This window comes from Danio rerio, chromosome 16 (assembly GCF_052040795.2).
Source record: "Danio rerio strain M-AB ecotype USA chromosome 16, GRCz13ab, whole genome shotgun sequence".
In the NCBI taxonomy this organism is placed as follows: domain Eukaryota; kingdom Metazoa; phylum Chordata; class Actinopteri; order Cypriniformes; family Danionidae; genus Danio; species Danio rerio.
Genome location: NC_141036.1, coordinates 45,025,454 through 45,045,000, shown reverse-complemented (window position 1 = coordinate 45,045,000; position 19,547 = coordinate 45,025,454). Strand labels below are relative to the sequence as shown.

General features: G+C 34.8%; 1 protein-coding gene across 5 annotated transcripts in view; it reads right to left on the bottom strand.

The window, feature by feature from the left end:
- The window catches only part of osbpl10b (oxysterol binding protein-like 10b), a 104,159-nt gene that overhangs the window by 2,786 nt on the left and 81,826 nt on the right, over positions 1–19,547 (bottom strand). For all 5 annotated transcript variants that reach the window (XM_087287713.1, XM_087287714.1, XM_087287715.1 and 2 more), the window contains 4 exons: positions 16,448–16,943; positions 6,898–7,084; positions 6,506–6,688; positions 1,682–1,835 (listed from right to left, as the gene is read on the bottom strand). In XM_087287713.1, coding sequence (XP_087143839.1) covers positions 1,682–1,835; positions 6,506–6,688; positions 6,898–7,084; positions 16,448–16,943 — 1,020 coding nt within the window. The remainder of the gene's footprint in view (positions 1–1,681; positions 1,836–6,505; positions 6,689–6,897; positions 7,085–16,447; positions 16,944–19,547) is intronic.

Genomic DNA, 19,547 nt, shown 5'->3' with positions numbered 1-19,547 from the left:
TCCGACTGTGTTTTTTTCTTCCAAGGGGAATACTTTCAGTGCTGCGAATAGTTTTTAAAGCCTGGCTCACTGTGGTCAAAGTAGTTGATTAATTTAATAAAAGTGAAACTGACGCCAGGGGTCACCAACATGGTGCCCACGGGCACCGGGTAGCCCACGAAGATTACATAAGTTGCCCACAGGCCTGTTCTAAAAACAGCTCACCATTGCACCACAAACCAGTAAGCTGAATCTAGTATTTTTTGAAGCTATTCTTTTTAAATCACACCTGCATTGGTGTAAAATTTGTTAATGACATCAAGTTATATATATATATATATATATATATATATATATATATATATATATATATATATATATATATATATATATATATATATATATATATATATAAATAAATAAATAAATAAATATATATATATATATATATATATATATATATAGATATAGATATAGATATATATATATATATCAAAAAGTTTGGTGACCCTTGCTGACGCAATATGGATTGTCATTAACAGAAAATCATTACTCTGAAACTAAATATTTCACTGTCATTTTATTTGTATTAACATTTTATTTAACAGACCAATTAGTGTTTTGGCTCTGAAGCATATAAGCAGACCTTGTTTTGAAATTTCTCTGTCTCACTCACGGTGAGATTTGGCGAGGGATTATTAAGTAAAACTGGCCTCAAGACAGTTTCGTTTAGTCTGGGTCAAACCTGCAGGAAACCGTCAGGCTTTGCTAAAAGGCTAGTTATTTTAACAACGATTAGGGTCAATAGTGGAAGCCTATTACAGATTTCAAAGAAAAATCTTAATATTAAAAAAGGAAACATAAGTTGGACCACAACAGTTCAAATCAATGTCATAGCTAATGCTTAAATAATGTAGCCTAGTTTACAGCAAGCATCATGTTTTTAGTTAGATTATGTCCTCTGTCATATACAGTAGGCCTATAGGTCTGTTATTTTTAAATAAGTTATATTATTTGAGTTTATCACTAGAACTATAGAAACCGTATTATGCTTAAAAAAAAGGCACATTAACGGGATTGAATCTGTATTGGTCGATACTCAGAATGTTATCGGTGCATCCCTACTCGTCCAACCTTGAGACGGATGGGCTACAGCAGCAGAAGACCACGCCGGGTGCCACTCATGTCAGCTAAGAACAGGAAACTGAGGCTACAATTAGCAGAGGCTCACTAAAATTGGACAATAGAAGATTGAAAAAATGTTGCCTGGTCTTATGAGTCTCGGTTTTAGCTGCGACATTGGGATGGTAGGCTCAGAATTTGGCATCAACAACATGTAAGCATGGATCCATCCTGCCTTGTCTCAACGGTTCAGGCTGGTGGTGGTGGTGTAATGGTGTGGAGGATATTTTCTTGGCACACTTTTTCCACAGCATGAATAAATTCCAATTTAATAGATATTAAAACAGAAACCAGTTCCTTAAATATCAAAATAAAACATCAAAATATAGATTAATCTTTTTGTGGTCTGGTGGAATGAAAACAGCCGAATTAAAGAGCTTCTTCATTACCACTTGCTGTACATGATTCAAATTAATTCTAAATATACATTCCTGAATCTCTTTGACTGGTCTTTCAGATGTGGAGCAGGATGTTTAAGGTGTTGTTGATGTGTTGTGTGCTGCAGATGAGGAATCTTCACCTCTTTAATGAAGTATTTGGGTTTCCAGGAGCTGCTGCTGGCGGATCTCTGCTTCCCTTCTCTTCTCTGTCGTTCCTCCAGCTGGTGTTTGTGTTCGGTGGCTTCATCGATGTCTCCAGCCTTCAGCGCTGTCGTCACCTGCTGCCAAAGCCGCCTGTCAAACACACACACACATGCTGATACACGACATCGCTGGAAGACAAAGACTTTGTTTACAAGCTAGGGAAAGGCAGAGGAAACCTGCTCATACAACAAATGATTACATTTAACAACAAATATATTAGATATTGTTACAGAATAATACACTTCAAATAAGCGTGCCACTTTCCCAGTGATGGGTTGCAGCTGGAAGGGCATCCGTTGCGCAAAACATATGCTGGATAAGTTGGCGGTTTATTTCACTGTGGCGACCCCAGATTAATAAAGGGACTAAGCTGAAAAGAAAATGAATGAATGAATAAATGTGCCACTAAATTCAAACTGAAAACTGTTTTAGATAAAAGGTTTACAAAAACAAAACAACTGTAAATAAATCTGGCGTTTTATGTAGTGAATTATTTATTGTCTGCATTTTGAAAAATGGCTTTGGGGAATAAAAGTGTCAGCTAAAAGCATACATGTGCTGAAAGCATTTTAAGGTTTAAACAAAATATATTTCTGTATACTGTATATACACACAAAGTTGAAAACAAAATGATTAGCCCTGTTGTAAAATAAAAAAAAAATAATAATAAAAAACTTATCTTTCCTAAGTGTTTCCTAAAAAAATTTGTACTACTATTATATTTTTTCCCCGATTTCTGTGTACCGGAGAGAAGATTGTTTCAACACATTTCTAAATATAATAGCTTTAACAATTTAAAGGGCACCTGTGATGAAAATCAACTTTTGAAAGCTGTTTGGACAGAACTGTGTGTCTTATTGGGGTGTAGAAACACAATGGCTGCGTATAAAACCACCTAATAATCAGTAGTTACTGCATTTGAATTTAACTTACAGCTCGGCCGTTAGAAAAGTATGTTCTAAACAATATGAATGTGAAAAGTATGAAAGGAATTCGGACATACTACATTTGCCTTTTTGTCATGGTCACGTGACCAACCTGCGTCAGTTGCGTAGCTTCACTCCCATTCATGAATTCTCTTGCGAGGCATTATGGGATAGGACAGCAGGCATGGGCGCACTTCAGAATTTTGCCGGAAGTAGTAAGTCATCCGGCTACTTCTCGCATTCTGATTTTCTAATTCTATGAATTCGGACATACTACTCGGCTCGCATACTGATTTTAGCATACTGTATAGTATGGAAGTATGCAGTGGCTGCGTCCGAAACTGCCTACTACTAAGTAAGTACTGCATTTGAACTTGAATTTACTACTCGGCCATAAGAAAAGTATATTCTATACAGTATGAATGTCAGTAGTTTGAATGGGACTACATCCACCATTTTGTTACGATCACTTAACCTAACCCCATGAGTTGCGTCGCTTTACTCATTCATGAATTCTCTTGTGGGATATCATGGGATAGTATATCGTGCACTGGATGCACACTTCAGAATCTTGCTGGAAGTAGTAGGTCATCAGGGTACTTCTCGCATACTGATTTTCGAATTCTATGAATTCAGACATTATTCAGACACAAAAATTAATATTGTTAAAATAGGATCTAAATCTCTCGCATTTTGAGGTCCACCACAACATGATATATAAGTGCGGCTTTACCCCCACCAAATTGATTGACAGATGCAATGTCTCCATATTAACATGTACACACACCCACAGAACATTTCTTGCAAAGAAACTGTCATTAAAACATGTTACGAATCTCTTTGATCAGCTGCTCTTCAATAATTAGTTTTATAAGTTTAAAACATTTTCAAAACAGTTTGTAATTAATTCTTAATTACTATAATCACCACGGTGTTAGTGTGTTTGTGTGTGTATACTGCAAACAGCATTTATGTGAGACTCATCATTTCAGAAAGGCTTGAATAAACTCCACCACAAATACTTCTAATAAACTTACTTGGTATTTTTGACTAATGAGCTGTATTTTCTCTGATAAACATCATTTGGGTAATATGTGTATATTAAAATGTGTTTAACATTATTGAAAAATATCTAAGGCTGGACAAAAACTATATTTTACAGTGTAAAGTTTATTTGTAGACTACATCCTAATCATAACCCTAATCCTTCTTCTTGACATTATTATACTCGCTTCAAATGTGTAAAGAGTTCAAATAAAGCGTAACTCAGAAATAAAATGTTTTAAATAGTAACTGTTATATGCAAACAATATCTAATACTTGGAAATGTACTTAAAAATATAGTTATTATTTTCATCCACAACGGAAGATGTTTTCTGCGCAGAACTCGTTCAGTAAAGGCTGTTGTCTAGTCATATTGATCGAGCCTCAGATGATGAATCAGCTGAATCTTTTATTAAATTTGACCTGAAGCCTCTGTAGGATCAATGAGGTCAGAGTTGTGCATGCATCCTGCTGCTTTAAAGCTCTTCTTCTGATTGCATTAAAGTGTCTGTGCAAACGCCACACTGACTGAGAGCTTTACACTCTGCTCTTTACACTCACCGCAGTAAACTTATGAGCAAAGCTTTACTTCACTTCTGTTTGAACAAATTAAACTCGTGCAAGAAGAACAGTATTCTACAAATTAACAAACACATTTGTTTATAAAGGCTATGTGGTGGCGCAGTAGGTAGTGCTGTCGCCTCACAGCAAGAAGGTCGCTGGTTCAAGCCTTGGCTGGCTCAGTTGGTGTTTCTGTATGGAGTTTGCATGTTCTACCTGTGTTCAGGTGCTCCGGTTTCCCCCACAATCCAAAGACATGTTACAGTTGAATTGGGTAAGCTAAATTGTCTGTAGTGTATGAGTGTGAATGAGTGTGTATGGATGTTTCCCAGAGATGGGTTGCAGCTCGAAGCGCATCCGCTGCGTAATACATTTGCTGGATAAGTTGGAGGTTCATTCCACTGTGGCGACCCCAGATTAATAAAGGGACTAGGTCGGAAAAAAAAATGAATGAATGAATGAATTTGTTTATAAAAATGTATTTTTGTCCATTATTACAGTGTAAAGTTTGATAGATAATTCTGGCTATTGCAATTAATAGAAAAAACAAAAATTAACAAATAAACCTTTCCCAATTACAATAAAAAACTAAAATTAAACTAAATTAAATGCATTTACACAAGTACATATACAGTTAAATAATAAAAAAAAATTGTCCCTCCTGTAAAATATTTTTTTTCCAAATATTTCTCAAGTAATATTTAATCAAGTAAGGAAATTTTCACATTATTTCCAATAATATTTTTTTTTCTGGAGACAGTCTTATTTGTATTATTTTGACTGGAATAAAAGCAGTTTTTAATTTTTAAAAAACTTTTAAGGTCAATATTATTAGTCTCCTTCAGCAATTTGTTTTATATTAATAATTGAAACGTATATACTGTATATACACATATATATAAGACTTACAGTGCTAAGCATAACACCCCATGTACACCCCATGCACCCAGTACACCCCATGTTGTAAATGTGAATATAGACTATGCATTTTGGTGCATTTGAACAAAACAGATTTATTAAACAGATATATTTATTAACATAATATTTTAGTCACCAAACATATTTAAAAATTGAAAGATAATAATTGAATAATTAAATAAAAGAATACAACCTACAAAATTTCAACAAAATTTTTCAAATATTTTTGCTTCTCTTGATTTTTCCTCTTTTTTTGAAATTTGTATTTAATATTTTACTATGACATAAATTTGGGTGTACTAGTTTTTGGGCCGTTATTGTAAGTTATTCTGTTAGAAATGCTCCAGATTTGGCTTCAGTACTGATTAATCTAATGTATATGCACAAAAATATTATTGCATAGCTTCCTATGAAAAATATAAATATAGATAGAAGATTTGTGAGGGTGTACTTATATATGATAAGCACTGTATATAGACCAGGGTGGGCAAACTCGGTCCTGGAGGGCCGGTGTCCTGCACAGTTTAGCTCCAACCCTAATCAAACACACCCGCTTATAGATTTCTTGTGATCTTAAAGACACTGATTAGCATGTTCAGGTGTGTTTGACTAGTGTTGGAACAAAGCTCTGCAGGGACACCGGCCCTCGAGGATCAAGTTTGCCCATCCCTGATATAGACCATTTCAATGGGGGGATGTCATTGGCCGATGAATATTTCTTGCTTGTTGTCAAACTATTTTAATAAATGTATCAAGCGGCAATTCAATCATATCTCAACGCTAAAACAGCTGTCATAACATTATTTATCAGTATGTGGAACTGTGGAAATTTTAAATGTAAAACAGGAAATACATTAGGGCCATTATTATTGTTTACAAAATGGTTTATATAAACTATACACACACACACACACAAAATTACATTTCTGGTTGATAAACAGATTATACCTTCTATTTTATTATTCCACTTTAACCAGCAGTTTGCCACATGTAGCTCATTTGAACAGTATTTAGCAGACTTTCTTTTTTCAATGGTTTTGCACTACTCCTACATACTGTAGTGCTCCTACTGATGTTATACAATAAGCTTAAAAATAAAAATATAAAAGCACATGAAAAACAACTCAAATCTGTGGGCTTTTATCATCAACAAGACTGGACAACTCTAATCCTAATGGATCGAAACAATGCTGAATAAAAATGAATGCAAGTTAATCAAATAATTCAAATGAATCAAATAAAATGCTTAAATCTCGTTAAAACTCCCACGGTATGAGAAGTAAATCTCATTTAAAGGTAAGTTCTCCTCACCTGGACTCATACTGGCCTTGTTTATCAAGCGGCCGAATCTTTTTCTTGATGACTGGCAGTTTGGAGGTGTCGATGACTTTGGTTTCTCCGCTGTTGTAGGTGAACTCGAGCGTCCCATTCCACTCGCCCTGAGCCTTGCACACGATGGTCCCACTCGGGTTGTGCTTCACCTCAGCCGTCACTCTAAAAAAAAGCAGATCAAAATCACAAATCACTGTAAGATAATCGGAATAAATTAGGGCTTGGAATCGATTTAGATGCTGAGGTTCAATTTGACTTCAATTCAGTGATTATACAGTAGCTTTAATCCAAATGCTTAAGATATTTCTAAAATATTTCAACAGTGAAATAGTGAATTATTGCACTCAAACACACTGTTTCTCTGCTCTAACCTGTGCACTTTTCCTCCATAGAAGGGTTTGGTGTGGAAGGTAACGGTGGCCGAGTATCCGCTCTTGGCGCAGCTGATGGACACTTTACCGCCCAGTTCCACCCAGGGCACAGTGAGGATGGAGCGGGCGAAGGCCGAGGGCAGAGTGAACACATACTGCTCATCGTGATCCAGCAGATGAAGCACTCCTGACACACAAACACACACAGGTCATACGTTTCACAGGTTCAGCTCCACTCAATATAAAGACTAACAGCAGGTCTGATTTATGCTCATTTCAGTACAGATGACCATGAAACCACTGCATGTTTAATGGAGTGATGAACTTCAAGAAGTCAGTGAGGACTTTTGCTGTATGTTTAAGATAGAGGACAGCAATTATTGGGTCAACTCAAATATTAGATTTTTATAGTTTTATTTGGGTAAATGAAATACAAAATATACAATTTCAGATTTATAGATTTATAATCATTGAGTATTCCACAGCTTTCGTTGGTTTGTTTTCAGAATGCCAATTTTCAGAGCCAAATTATAGGGGGATAAAAATATCTTTATAAAATGGTAGCATCATTTTATTTTTAAACAGAAATTGGATGGTGTATTAGTAAAATCTGTTGTATTTAGAAATATATTTTAAGTATTGTATTTACGTTATCTGACTAACATCTAGCAGCTAAATGTGTCTGGAAAAATATTCAAAGGCTTTTATATTTATATTCAGCATGGATGTGAATGCGTCTGAATGTTCTGATTGGCTGGAGTAGACGTCTCACGTTAGAGCGTTCTAATCGGGAATTCGCTTTTCCGGCAATTTTTTCTTCTGCGTTCACACAGAGCAGCATTTCGGCAACTTACCAGTAATTTTACTGTACAACTTCACTTTCTGGAAAATTTACGAATTTACCGGTATTTTCAAAAAGCGCCTGTTTACACATACAGACCTTTCCAGAAAATGGCCAATAATTTTCCAGAAAGGTCTGTATGTGAGAAAGGAGCTTATAAGTGTCCCCTTAGAAAACAGTAGAAAACTGAGTTAGTTCATAACCCCTTTAAAATTAATCATTTAAATTCTAAAACTGAAACATAAATAAAGTAAATAGATACAAAAATGACTTACTAAAATTAAATTAACTAAATTATTAACTTTTTTAAAAATAATCAATAATAAAATAAAATATATATAGTTGAAGTCAGAATTATTACCCCCCCGTTTATTTTTTCCCCCAATTTCTGTTTAAAGGAGAGAAGATTTTTCAACACATTTCTAAACATAATAGTTTTAATAACTCATTTCTAATAACTGATTTATTTTATTTTTTTATATTTTATGCCATGATGACAGTCAATAATATTTGACTAGAGGTAATTAGGCAAGTTACTGTATAATGATGGTTTGTTCTGTAGACTATCGAAAAAAATATATAGCTTAAAGAGGCTAATAATTTCGAAACTTAAATGTTTGAAGAAAATAATAATAAAAACTGCTTTTTATTCTTGCCGAAATAAAACAAACAAGACTTTCTCCAGAAAAAAAAAAATATTATCAGACATACTGTGAACATTTCCTTGCTCTATTAAACATCATTTGGGAAATATTTAAATAAAAAATAAATAAATAAAAATAAGGGGGGGCTAATAATTCTGACTTTAATTGTATATTACTAAATGGGGATATAAAATCCATGTAAAATCAAAATAATAGAAAAACAATTTAAATTCAGTTTAAATAAAAATGAGCAAAATTAAGCTACATTAAACCACTTATCATATTAAAAGTTTCTCAGTGATTAAAAGTTCTCTTCATGATTAATTACAGTGACTGAGTGTGTGTGTGTGTGTGTGTATAGAATGTGAAGAGCAGGAATGTATGGAGTGGACAGCAGCTTCTCTCGGTGGGTCTGGCCTCTTTTATTCTGCTTATATAATGGACAGCTGTCTAGAGTTTTCTGCCAGCTCTGACCGCAGCACATCTGTTTCACTGAGAGACTCTGATCAGTCCAGTGGAGCTCTGATGAACTCACTTCAGCTGACACATCAGGAAACTGCGGCTGACAGAGCCAACATGGCTGATCAGAACAGAGGACGTTCAGTGGGTTTAAGCTGTTCAAGCGTCCCCAATTCAGTCATCATGTCAATCTTTAGACAATCTGATAGACATTAGGAATTCAGAATGGGTTTAGAAACATAGAGTTGATATTAGTTATTGGAAAACTAAAATCATAAAATGTACAATATAAATATATGTGCTCTCAAAAAATATATAATAATTTATGAAAACATCAACACCTACTTATTTAAAATGAGCTGAAACAACACAATTCTTGAGTTTTTTGGTCATAACTCATTATGTTTGTGGTTACAGTGTAACTTTGGGCCACAAAACCAGCCATAAGGGTCTTTTTATTCTATTTCTGCATGGTTTGTTAGGATAGGACATCTTTTCCAAAAATTAGCAACCTGGGGGGTTCAAAAGAATTAAAACCTTAAGAAAATAACCCATAAAGTTGTCCAGATTTAAGTTATTATAGAGATGTATCAAAATGTAAGCTCTGACATATTTATGAAAGGCGGCACAGTGGCTTAGTGGTTAGCACTGATGCCTCATAGCAAAAAAGGTCACTGGTTCGAGTCCCGGCTGGGCCAGCCATCTGGATAAGTTGGCGGTTCATTCCGCTGTGGCGAGCCCCGATGAATAAAGGGACTAAGCTGAAGGAAAATAAATGAATGAATGAATACTTATGAAAAGAAATTAACTAAATGTCTTTGCTTAATATTTTAATTATTTGTTTTGGCATAAAATAAATGTATTGATGGCTTTTCCTTCAAATATGCAACTTGCAACTTTTGTTGTCCAGGGTAACACCATATGCAGTACTGTACCTACAGTAACACATCATTATTTTGCCAAGTAAGATGCAATCCTGGATTAACATCTATGATGGTCCTGGAACATATTTTTTGTTGGAAAGTGTACCCTACCCCTAAACTCAACCATATCTGCAAATTATTACCAAAATCAGAGTTGAATAATTGGAGGGTAACAATCATGTAGGAGAGCATAAATCTAACTGCCTAAACTTAACATAAACACTAAATGTATCACTTAATTCGGATTGGCAGATTGGAACATATCCTACTTGGTGAAATACTATTCTATATATATATATATATATATATATATATATATATATATATATATATATATATATATATATATATATATATATCAACTGTATGAATACACAAACACATTCATACAGTTGAGGTCAGAATTATTAGCCCCCCTAAATTATTAGCCCTGTTTATTTTTTCCCCCAATTTCTGTTTAACGGAGAGACAATTTTTTTTTCAACACATTTCTAAACATAATAGTTTTAATAACTCATTTCTAATATCTCTAATTTTATCTTTGTCATGATGACAGTAAATAATATTTGACTAGATATATTTCAAGACACTTCTATCCAACTTAAAGTGACATTTAAAGGCTCAACTAGGTTAATTAGGTTAACAAGCAGGTTAGGGCAATTAGGCAAGTTATTGTATAACGATGGTTTGTTCTGTAGACTATTGAAAAAAATAGCTTAAAGGGGCTCATAATTTTGACCTAAAATTGTTTTTAAAAAATTAAAAACTGCTTTTATTCCAGCCAAAATAAAAAACAAATAAGACTCTCTCCAGAAGAAAAGAATATTATCTTGAATTTTTCTTGAATCTATTAGACATCATTTGATAAATATTTTTAATAAATAATAAGATTTCAGCTGTGTGTATGTATATTTATATGTATATTTATTTATTTATTTATTTATTTAAAAACACCATACTGGTTAAGGCTGCATGATTATGGGAAATCATAATCATGACTATTCTTGTCATAATTGTAATCATCATTATTTAAAACAATTATCAGTAGGCCATATGACCAAGGTTTTTATTTAATAATAATGATGAAAACAGGCGACAACGGGAATGTGAGATGCAGAGGAATGACTGCAGACAGCTTAAAAGGTTGAGGGATATGACACAATAATCATTTTATCTTGATGATTTTCTTTTCATAATCATCGAATTTGAATTAATTGCACAGCCCTAGTAATGGTTACTATACAGAACATATGATGAAGTTGATAAATAAGAAAAAATATAAAAAGCACACACACTGGACACAGATAAATCTTTCTAGTACAGCTGTGTAATACAGACACATTGAGCTTTAATGTTTTTTTCTCTTGTCCCGGACAAATATGAAGTTTTGATATATGAATTTGTGTTTGTTAAAAGTATATTCTGCACCCCGCAGAAGATAGAAAATCATATAGATCTGATGACATCACTTTCATTTTGGGTAAGGTATATCATCTTAAACTCCTGCACACTTCCTTCTGCTCCAATTAACAGTGCGTTCATGAGGGGATTAGAGCTAGTGCTGTCTTATGAGTAATTAATGATGTCCTAATTACAGAAAAGTCCTAACACCAAATGCTGCCTTCATCCTGCATGATTATCCACTTTACTGCACACTTCTGTGAGATTTCAGAACAGGAATGCTGTTCTTAAAAACTTTCAAAACAAATGTGGCTTCCACAATGATTCTTTGCAGTCCAGCTGTTTTCAAAATTAAGAATCCGCTTGTTAAGTGGTGACGTGTTTGTGACGTATGTAATACTGTTTCCGGGTCCAAGCCGCCATTCATTTGAGTGGAGAAATCATTTGTTTATGATCACGTTTTATTCCTATCACACATTAAAGTTAATTTTATATAAAATCATAGTGTACACAACAATCTCTGGGCTTGCTGCATAACAAATACCAAAAATGTAACAATTTATAAAAAATGTATCACTTTCTGGCCATCGGATATTAGGCATGGACATATATACTGCGATCGTGATTTTCGAAAGCATTAAATCGCTTTGTAAACGTTTTCTATCACCATTTCATGAGTCTCCCCATTCAGTTGAATAGAGCGCTTGGACCCGGAAGCCGCTTTGCGTGACCTCACACTTAACAAGCGGATAGGAAGGTTTTGTGAGCACCACAATTTGCATGTTGTAGCAATTTCTAAAGGATCATGCACTGTAAAAAATGGAACACAATTCCTTCATGTTGTCCCAACACAAATTGATTCAATTAACTTTATTGTTTTTACAAATTTAAATGGAATTTAAACATAAAACAATACCCCCCCCCCCCCCCATAAAAAACTTGCTTTAACCCATTTTATATCAGTAATAAGTCATTTTTTAAGTATGTGATATTAAGTTCACCAAAAATTAAAAATACAAGTCCCTAATAAGCTGCAATAGGCGAAATCCATAAAGTAGTCAGCTTTATTTTGTAAATTATTATAGATGTTTTAAATGTGTAAAACTAAATGTAATGAATCAAAGATTCATTCCCTAATGGCGCCCTACAGCAAAATAACTTCTACCTTCCTTTATTATGTCCAGAAGTTTAACTTTTAGCGATGGTTAGCATCTTCCGTCCTCATCTTCCTCTGCCTTTTGGGGGCTACCAAAGGTGCAGGACGTTTCATCATCATAACGGTGTTTGTTGGATTGTTAATCCCAGAATAAAGACGTTAGAGGCCATTCACATTTGGCATCTTTTGCGCGGGCAAGTTTGTTATTCCCTATGTGCAAGCGCAGCAGCGTTGGTGAAAGCAAAGTGACACATACGCTGCTCTGTTCCTGGTGTGTTTGCATGCAAGCTGATAAAATACACGCAGCTTATGCGCTGTGAAACCAGAGTAACTTTAATGCAGAGGTGTCGGCATGCAGCGAATTTTGCAGGTTGACATAACTAAATATAATATGATGAGGATTTTTTTTGACTAAGCAGGGCTAACAAGCAAAAAGGAGGAATAATGAGTCAGGGAGGTAAGACTTAATAACATAAATTCTCGGCCATAAGTTGGGTCTAAGACAACAGATAATAATTTCATAAAACATTTTATATATTTATATACATATATATTTATATGTTCTATAGAATTGTCATTAATATTCATGCAGGGTGCCATTTAAACTGCCCCTCAGTAAAGCACTTCACACAGCTAGCGATGAAAGATTTGTGTAAACTTGGCAAGCTGAATGCATTGTGTACAGTAGGAGACACGGCACGGAGGAGATTGATTGACAATAGTCTACAGCCAATCAGGACGCAGAAGCATTTCATTTTGCACAACAAAAAAAAAAATCGACAAAACTGCGAGGTTGTGAAAGGTGCAGCACGTTATAGCGAGGGACCACTGTACCTCATTATTTACTTCTTCTTTTACTGAGGTTTTAGACCTTAGTTTTTTCTAGCTTCTGTTGAACAAAAAAGAATATACTGAAAAAAAGATATACTGAAAAATGCTGGTTGACCTCCACAATAGGAAAGAACATTGTAGTAACTTGGTAGTCAATGTGTCAAAGACACCAGCATTTTTCAAAATATCTTCTGGTTACAGAATTACAATGTTTGGTTGACCTCTCCTTTAAAAATGAAGGTGATGGCTGCAGAAAATTCTGCTGTGCATTTACAAGAAATAAAATAAATACAGTTTGAAATGTTAGAAATTAAAAAACATTATTTGAATAATATTGCACAGTTTTACATTATTTACTATATCCTTTAAAACAGGGGCACTGCTGGGAAGGGGGAAAGTTAGGACGATTATAAGGGCCCCCGCTCTTCACTTTCGTTCACGACACCCCATCCCTCACCCCATCCCTCAACACGCCAATCACCCACAACATGTTTGTATATGTTTTAGATTTGATTTATATAAATGTTTTTAACCAACCCAACACAACACATTAAACAGTTAAGAACTCACAATTATTAGTCTTTAATTATGTTTATGCTTTTTTAGTGCTATGCTCAGTGCTAAGTGTATTTAAGGGATAGTTCCCCTGAATATGAAACTTTCCACATCATTTACTCACACTTTATGGATTTCTTTCTTCTTTTCAAAACTGAACAAGTTATTAGTCAGACAGCCATAGACTGAAATAATCAAAATACTACAGACGTCAGTGGCTGATTTTTTCCAGCATTCATCAAGTATATCTTTCTTTGTGTTTAACAGAAGAAAGGAATTCAGATTAGGAAGTGAATGATGAGGATTTTTGGCTGAACTGTCCCTTTATGTATAAACATTTATCTTAATTGTGCCATTCTGCATATGAAAATATGCTCTGAGATTTCACTCTCTATAAAGTATGTGAAAAAAACTAGGTATAATATTCAATGAATTCAGAGCAGAATCATTTGAACAAGTCTTTGCATCAGTGGAAAGGCTCAGTCCTTGACAGCTCGCCAGATTCAGGATCAAAATGAAACATTCAGGTCAACGAATGAATCAAGTAAACCATCAAGAAGAGTTTTTTTTTCCTCTTCAAAGTTTGTTAGTTGTTATTTCGTGCACAGATGGAGTTATGATATAAGCACCAGTAAATATCACAGGCCCTGAGGCGGACAGCAAACAGCCACCATCAGCTGATCTGGAAACAGCCTCTCTGGACACACATCTGAAGTTCTGCCTGAATGAGCAAACCCTCGGGCTTTCAGCAAACTCTAATGAACAAAACTCAATGATCCCAACAGACAAATGACTGCCATTAACAAAACACAACTTTATGAACCGAACAAACTCTAATTACACTATATAGCTACGCCCATCGTGACATTTCATTGGCTCAAATTTCACTGTACATTCTGATTGGCTGTGATCTTACACCTGGTAACATGCTTTCTCTCTCTTTTTATTATGAATTAAACTAGTTTTCTTAATAAATTGATGTATTTTTTACAAACATTTTAGGTATTTGGGGACCTCCCATAAATATAATGATTTTTTGTATAGACTGTATATTATGTCCTCTTCCCCCAATTATGACAGAACATATTCTGTAGTTTTATATTTTTTATAATACTTCATTCTGTTTGAATTTTCCTTGCTTTTCCTCATGGAGACCAAAAAATCATCACACAGTCATAAAAGACTTATATTGCTGTTCCTGTCATGTAATACAGTGGTCCCCAACCACCAGGCCGCGGACTGGTACCGGTCCGTGGAACAATTGGTACCGGGCCACATAAGAAATCATAAATTATTTCTGTAGAAAATATTCCCCCCGCAACTTGGTTTTTTCCACTCACCCCTGCCATCTCACGTGAAATGGACTATGCCAAAATCCACCACGGACCAGGAACATTGATCGCTAGAATATAGCTCAGTGGTGGTTGTTGATACTTTAAAGTTATAAAACAGGTATTATAGAGTCCAAGACAGCAGAACATTTAAGGACTGTGCATATATGTGTGCGTGCATCACTAAGTAAGTACCCGAAATCATTGCAATATGTATCTATATGGAGTTTCACATAATCATACTCATTAGGGCTGTAACATGCTAATGCATACATATAATTTGGCTATACAGTTGTATTATTGTTAATATGTTCATCAGTTAAGATGTTTGGCACAGATGTTATGTATTTGATGCATATAAACCTTGATTGAAACATAATCAGACCGCGATAGGGCAACTAGCACATGCGCACTGAGTTGTTCATGATTAACCTGGATGCACGAGCGCAGCAGCTGTTCATGTGAAGACTCACGGGCCATGCCCTTATCATTTGCATGTATGTCTACTTTAGGTCATTCATCCGGACCTGACAAGCAGCCGCGTCATCAAGAGAACACAGACTCATATGTAGCTTTAAAATTAAAATAATTAATATGCACACCTCTGGCTACGTTTGATAGGCCAAATATTTTATAGAGAGAAAAAAATTGTAGTTTCCCTCCCCTAGTTATTTTAAAGCTAGTATTTAACTTACTATGTATGTGTATTTGCGAGCCCCAAATTGTTTACAATGTGTTAGTGGGCAACAACTGCACAAGACATGTTCAAAATCGCTTCAGAATGCAAAGTGCAAGATTTGCAGATTACACATTTCCTCAACTCCACTCAGAGGAGGCATAAGGTATGTTTAATTGCAGCTTTTCTTGATTTATCATGCTTATTGTGAAATTTTATTGTGTACGTTTCAACAAACACATATAGATTGCTGAATCGTATTAAATCACTCAGCAGAATTTTCATCTGTTTATGCAGAGGTTGATACTAAGTCCTGACTTTTTTTCTTCAACAATATAGCTTAAAAATACGATTTGATACATCTCTATCACTCTCTATTGTCAAGTTTAATTATATTTTAGCTTTTATCTACAACAGATCTCGTGAGCAAAATAGGTTAAAGTTACTTTGACGGGTTTATATTTGTCTGTGTTCAGCGTATATCATGCTATGTGTGTCCACGTCTATCTAGCTGCATGCCAAAGCAGAGCTTATTAATATTTACAACACGAACCACATATGGTCAATCATGGACCTTCTGATTCTAGAGGTATTTTCATGGAGTAATAAATGAGCATATAAAATTTTTTTTTATTATTTTTTTTAACTTACTGAAGCCATAAACCTAATATGTAGATACCAGAAAAGACTTATTAATCCAATGCAGTATATGGCACCTTTAAGACAGACTTACCTTCTCCGACCATAGACACTCCTATGGACATGCCCATGAACTTGCTTTTAGTCCAAACGTGTGTGTTGACACATATCCGGCGCTCTTTGCACTCGCAGTAAAATCCAGACACTGGCGGGTGGTGGGACACCTGTTCAGCCACGAAACGCAGCCGGTAAGACCCTAAGCCCTCATTGGAGGAGGTCTGGGCCGAGTGAGCAGCAGCAGCAGCAGGAGCTGGGCTGGAGCTGGTAGTCCTGAGTGGACGGACCTTCTCTCGTGGGACGTCCCATGTGCAGTGGAAGCTCTCCCCCAGAATGGGGTTGTAAGGTTTCTTGGCCACAGCTCCTTTACGACCCTCATGGAAAGCGGTCAAGTAATATTCCACAAACCGGATCATGCGCTCCTCTGGTGTCGCTCCAGATGTGATGGCCAAAAATACATCCGGATGAGCCATAAAGTTGGCGTACATCTCCAAAAGGGAGCGTTTCTCTAGGATGAATGTGGGCAGCACCACCTGAGAGACAAAAAATAAAGAGTTAGATTATTTCATTGGTTTGTAGGATTCACAGAGCAATGATAAGTAAGATTATATATACAGTATATATATATATATATACTGTTATATACACACACACAAACACACACACACATACAGTATATACACACATATATACACACATTTATATTTACATAATTTTAAAGATAGTTGACAATAACTTACTGTTTTTATAAATAAGTCTTATCATGTTCATTGTAAAACATTGTTTCTTACAGAAATGACACATGATTATTGCGAATGACACAATATTGCGATCACTAAATCCTATGCAAAATCAACAAAAAAGTCGAAATATTGCGATCACTAAATCCTACGAAAAATGAACAAGTCACAATTTTTTCGATCACTGAATCCAACGCTAAATCAACAAAAAGTCACACTTTTTTGCAATCCTGCAAAATGTATTTAAACGCAAAATAATAGCAATAATTTTTAATAATCCCATCCAATTCCAAACCATATAATCAAATTAGATTTATTTAAATGGAACAGAAAGAAAAGCAAGCAGCTTACAATGATGGGGGTTCAAAGATGATGGCCGCTAGACATGACCAAAGTAAAGGACATTGTTTTTATTTACATGTATGGCTGGAAGCCTACTTTGATCTGCATCAAATTGATAAATGATTTCGCTTAACTCTTTCCGGACGGCCCCCGAATTTCAATTTGACAGAGAGAAAACACTTTTCTGCCATTGATGAGTTTTACGGCAATCCGTGTTTTAGGTGTATTATGGTAGGGGAAGCCCTAATAAGGCATGTCTTGAGTGAGGTACATGATGACATCATGTACCTCACTCAGGCCCTGGGGAGTGAAATCTGAGAATGTAGATCATAGATAAAAATAAGAGTTATACAACCTTCCTTTAGCTTAATCTCTGTTTTAGATCTCGTCTTGACAAGAGACCATATGTTTAGGGTCATTGTGTCAGATTGCACACCTAACATAGTAGGCTACCTAATATGGTAAATAAGATAATTTATATACATAAATGAATATGAATATATCTATTTATTTCTTAATTATTTTTTTATCATAAAATTGTCAGCAAATTTCTGGGAATTACCACCACAAATCATTTTTATCTTTGCATAAAAAAATAAAAAATAAAATAAAATAACAAGAAAAATCGCGAAAAAGTTTGTTTGATCTGAACCCATATTATTATTGTTGTTGGTGAACCTAAATATTAATTTAATATTTTTTTGGATAGCTTGCAGTGGAACAATTGAAATCAGGTGGGACTATTATCTACCCAGCTCTCACATCTGTATTGATTAAAAAGCATTGCTTCACCCACTGTACTTTTTGTTTTCCCATCAGATATTAGCGTAGGTTAGTTAGTGCGTAATAGTCGCGAAGATTTCTTTTCAATAACTTCTATATTATTTTCTTTTGGATAGTTAGGGTAGAGGTTGGGCCAAATAGATTGTTTTGTTTTATTTATTTCTATTGTTTGGACGCCGTCCGCGTCTCATTTCTCCAACTCTCCCATATCTGGTCAAACATCTTATGTTACATTTGTTATCTGTGAAATTCAATGTGTCTTTGTAAATATTTAATGATCTTTCTATATACATATTTTTGGCATTCATTCTTATCACTATTTTTGTAAATAAACTCACTTTATTGCATTTAGCTGGTCTTGGTCTTGTCCCTCATTTGTTGATATTGTGTGTTTGCTTATGTGTTTCACCCAAAAATTAATGTTACTCCTCTTCCCCTTTAATTAACATCTTTAAAATCGTAACATTATATATATATATATATATATATTTATATATATATATATATATATATATATATATATATATATATATATATATCATCTTTTTTTCCTTCTGATATTACTAAAATGTTGTATTACTCAACTGTATGCAATATGATGTGCAGCGTAATAATTGCACTGGATGCAGTAATAACTGTATGCCAGTTTGTGTGGCAGAGAGTGTGGATCAATTGTTTGTCCATTTCTGCCTGAGGCCTACAGTAAAAACACACGCACCACTGAACTCCATCCTCTGAACCGCTCAATCCTGCTCAACTATAAACACAAGACTAAATGTACACATTCCAACCCGACGCCTCTTTATTAAGAAAAGAGAGAATCATAATTCAATACCAGCCCTGATACTTTCCATGGGCTGATGAAGCGTAATGAGGACAATAATATCCTGACACCTCTCGACACGCTTGAATCGCTTCATTAGATTCCTAATCATGAGGACGAATAAGAACATCAAATCAGATATTGGATCCTGTTAACTGATTATGTGAAGTATAATTATGAAACTGAACTTCCCCTGGGCTATGATTATGGTAATAATATTCCTCCTCACGTTGTGTGATGATACATCCTCTATCTGTGCCCGAGACTGGACAGCGTCCATGTAAGACTTTATATACAGAAAGAAGCATGGAATTGTGGAAATGATACACACTTTTATATCTTTTTAGTTAAGCATTTAAGTTATAAACGTATAGCTGTGTGTTGTGAGTATTGCGTTGTCATTTTGGAATAGAAATATTTTTACTATTGTTTCTACCACTGTTACGCCT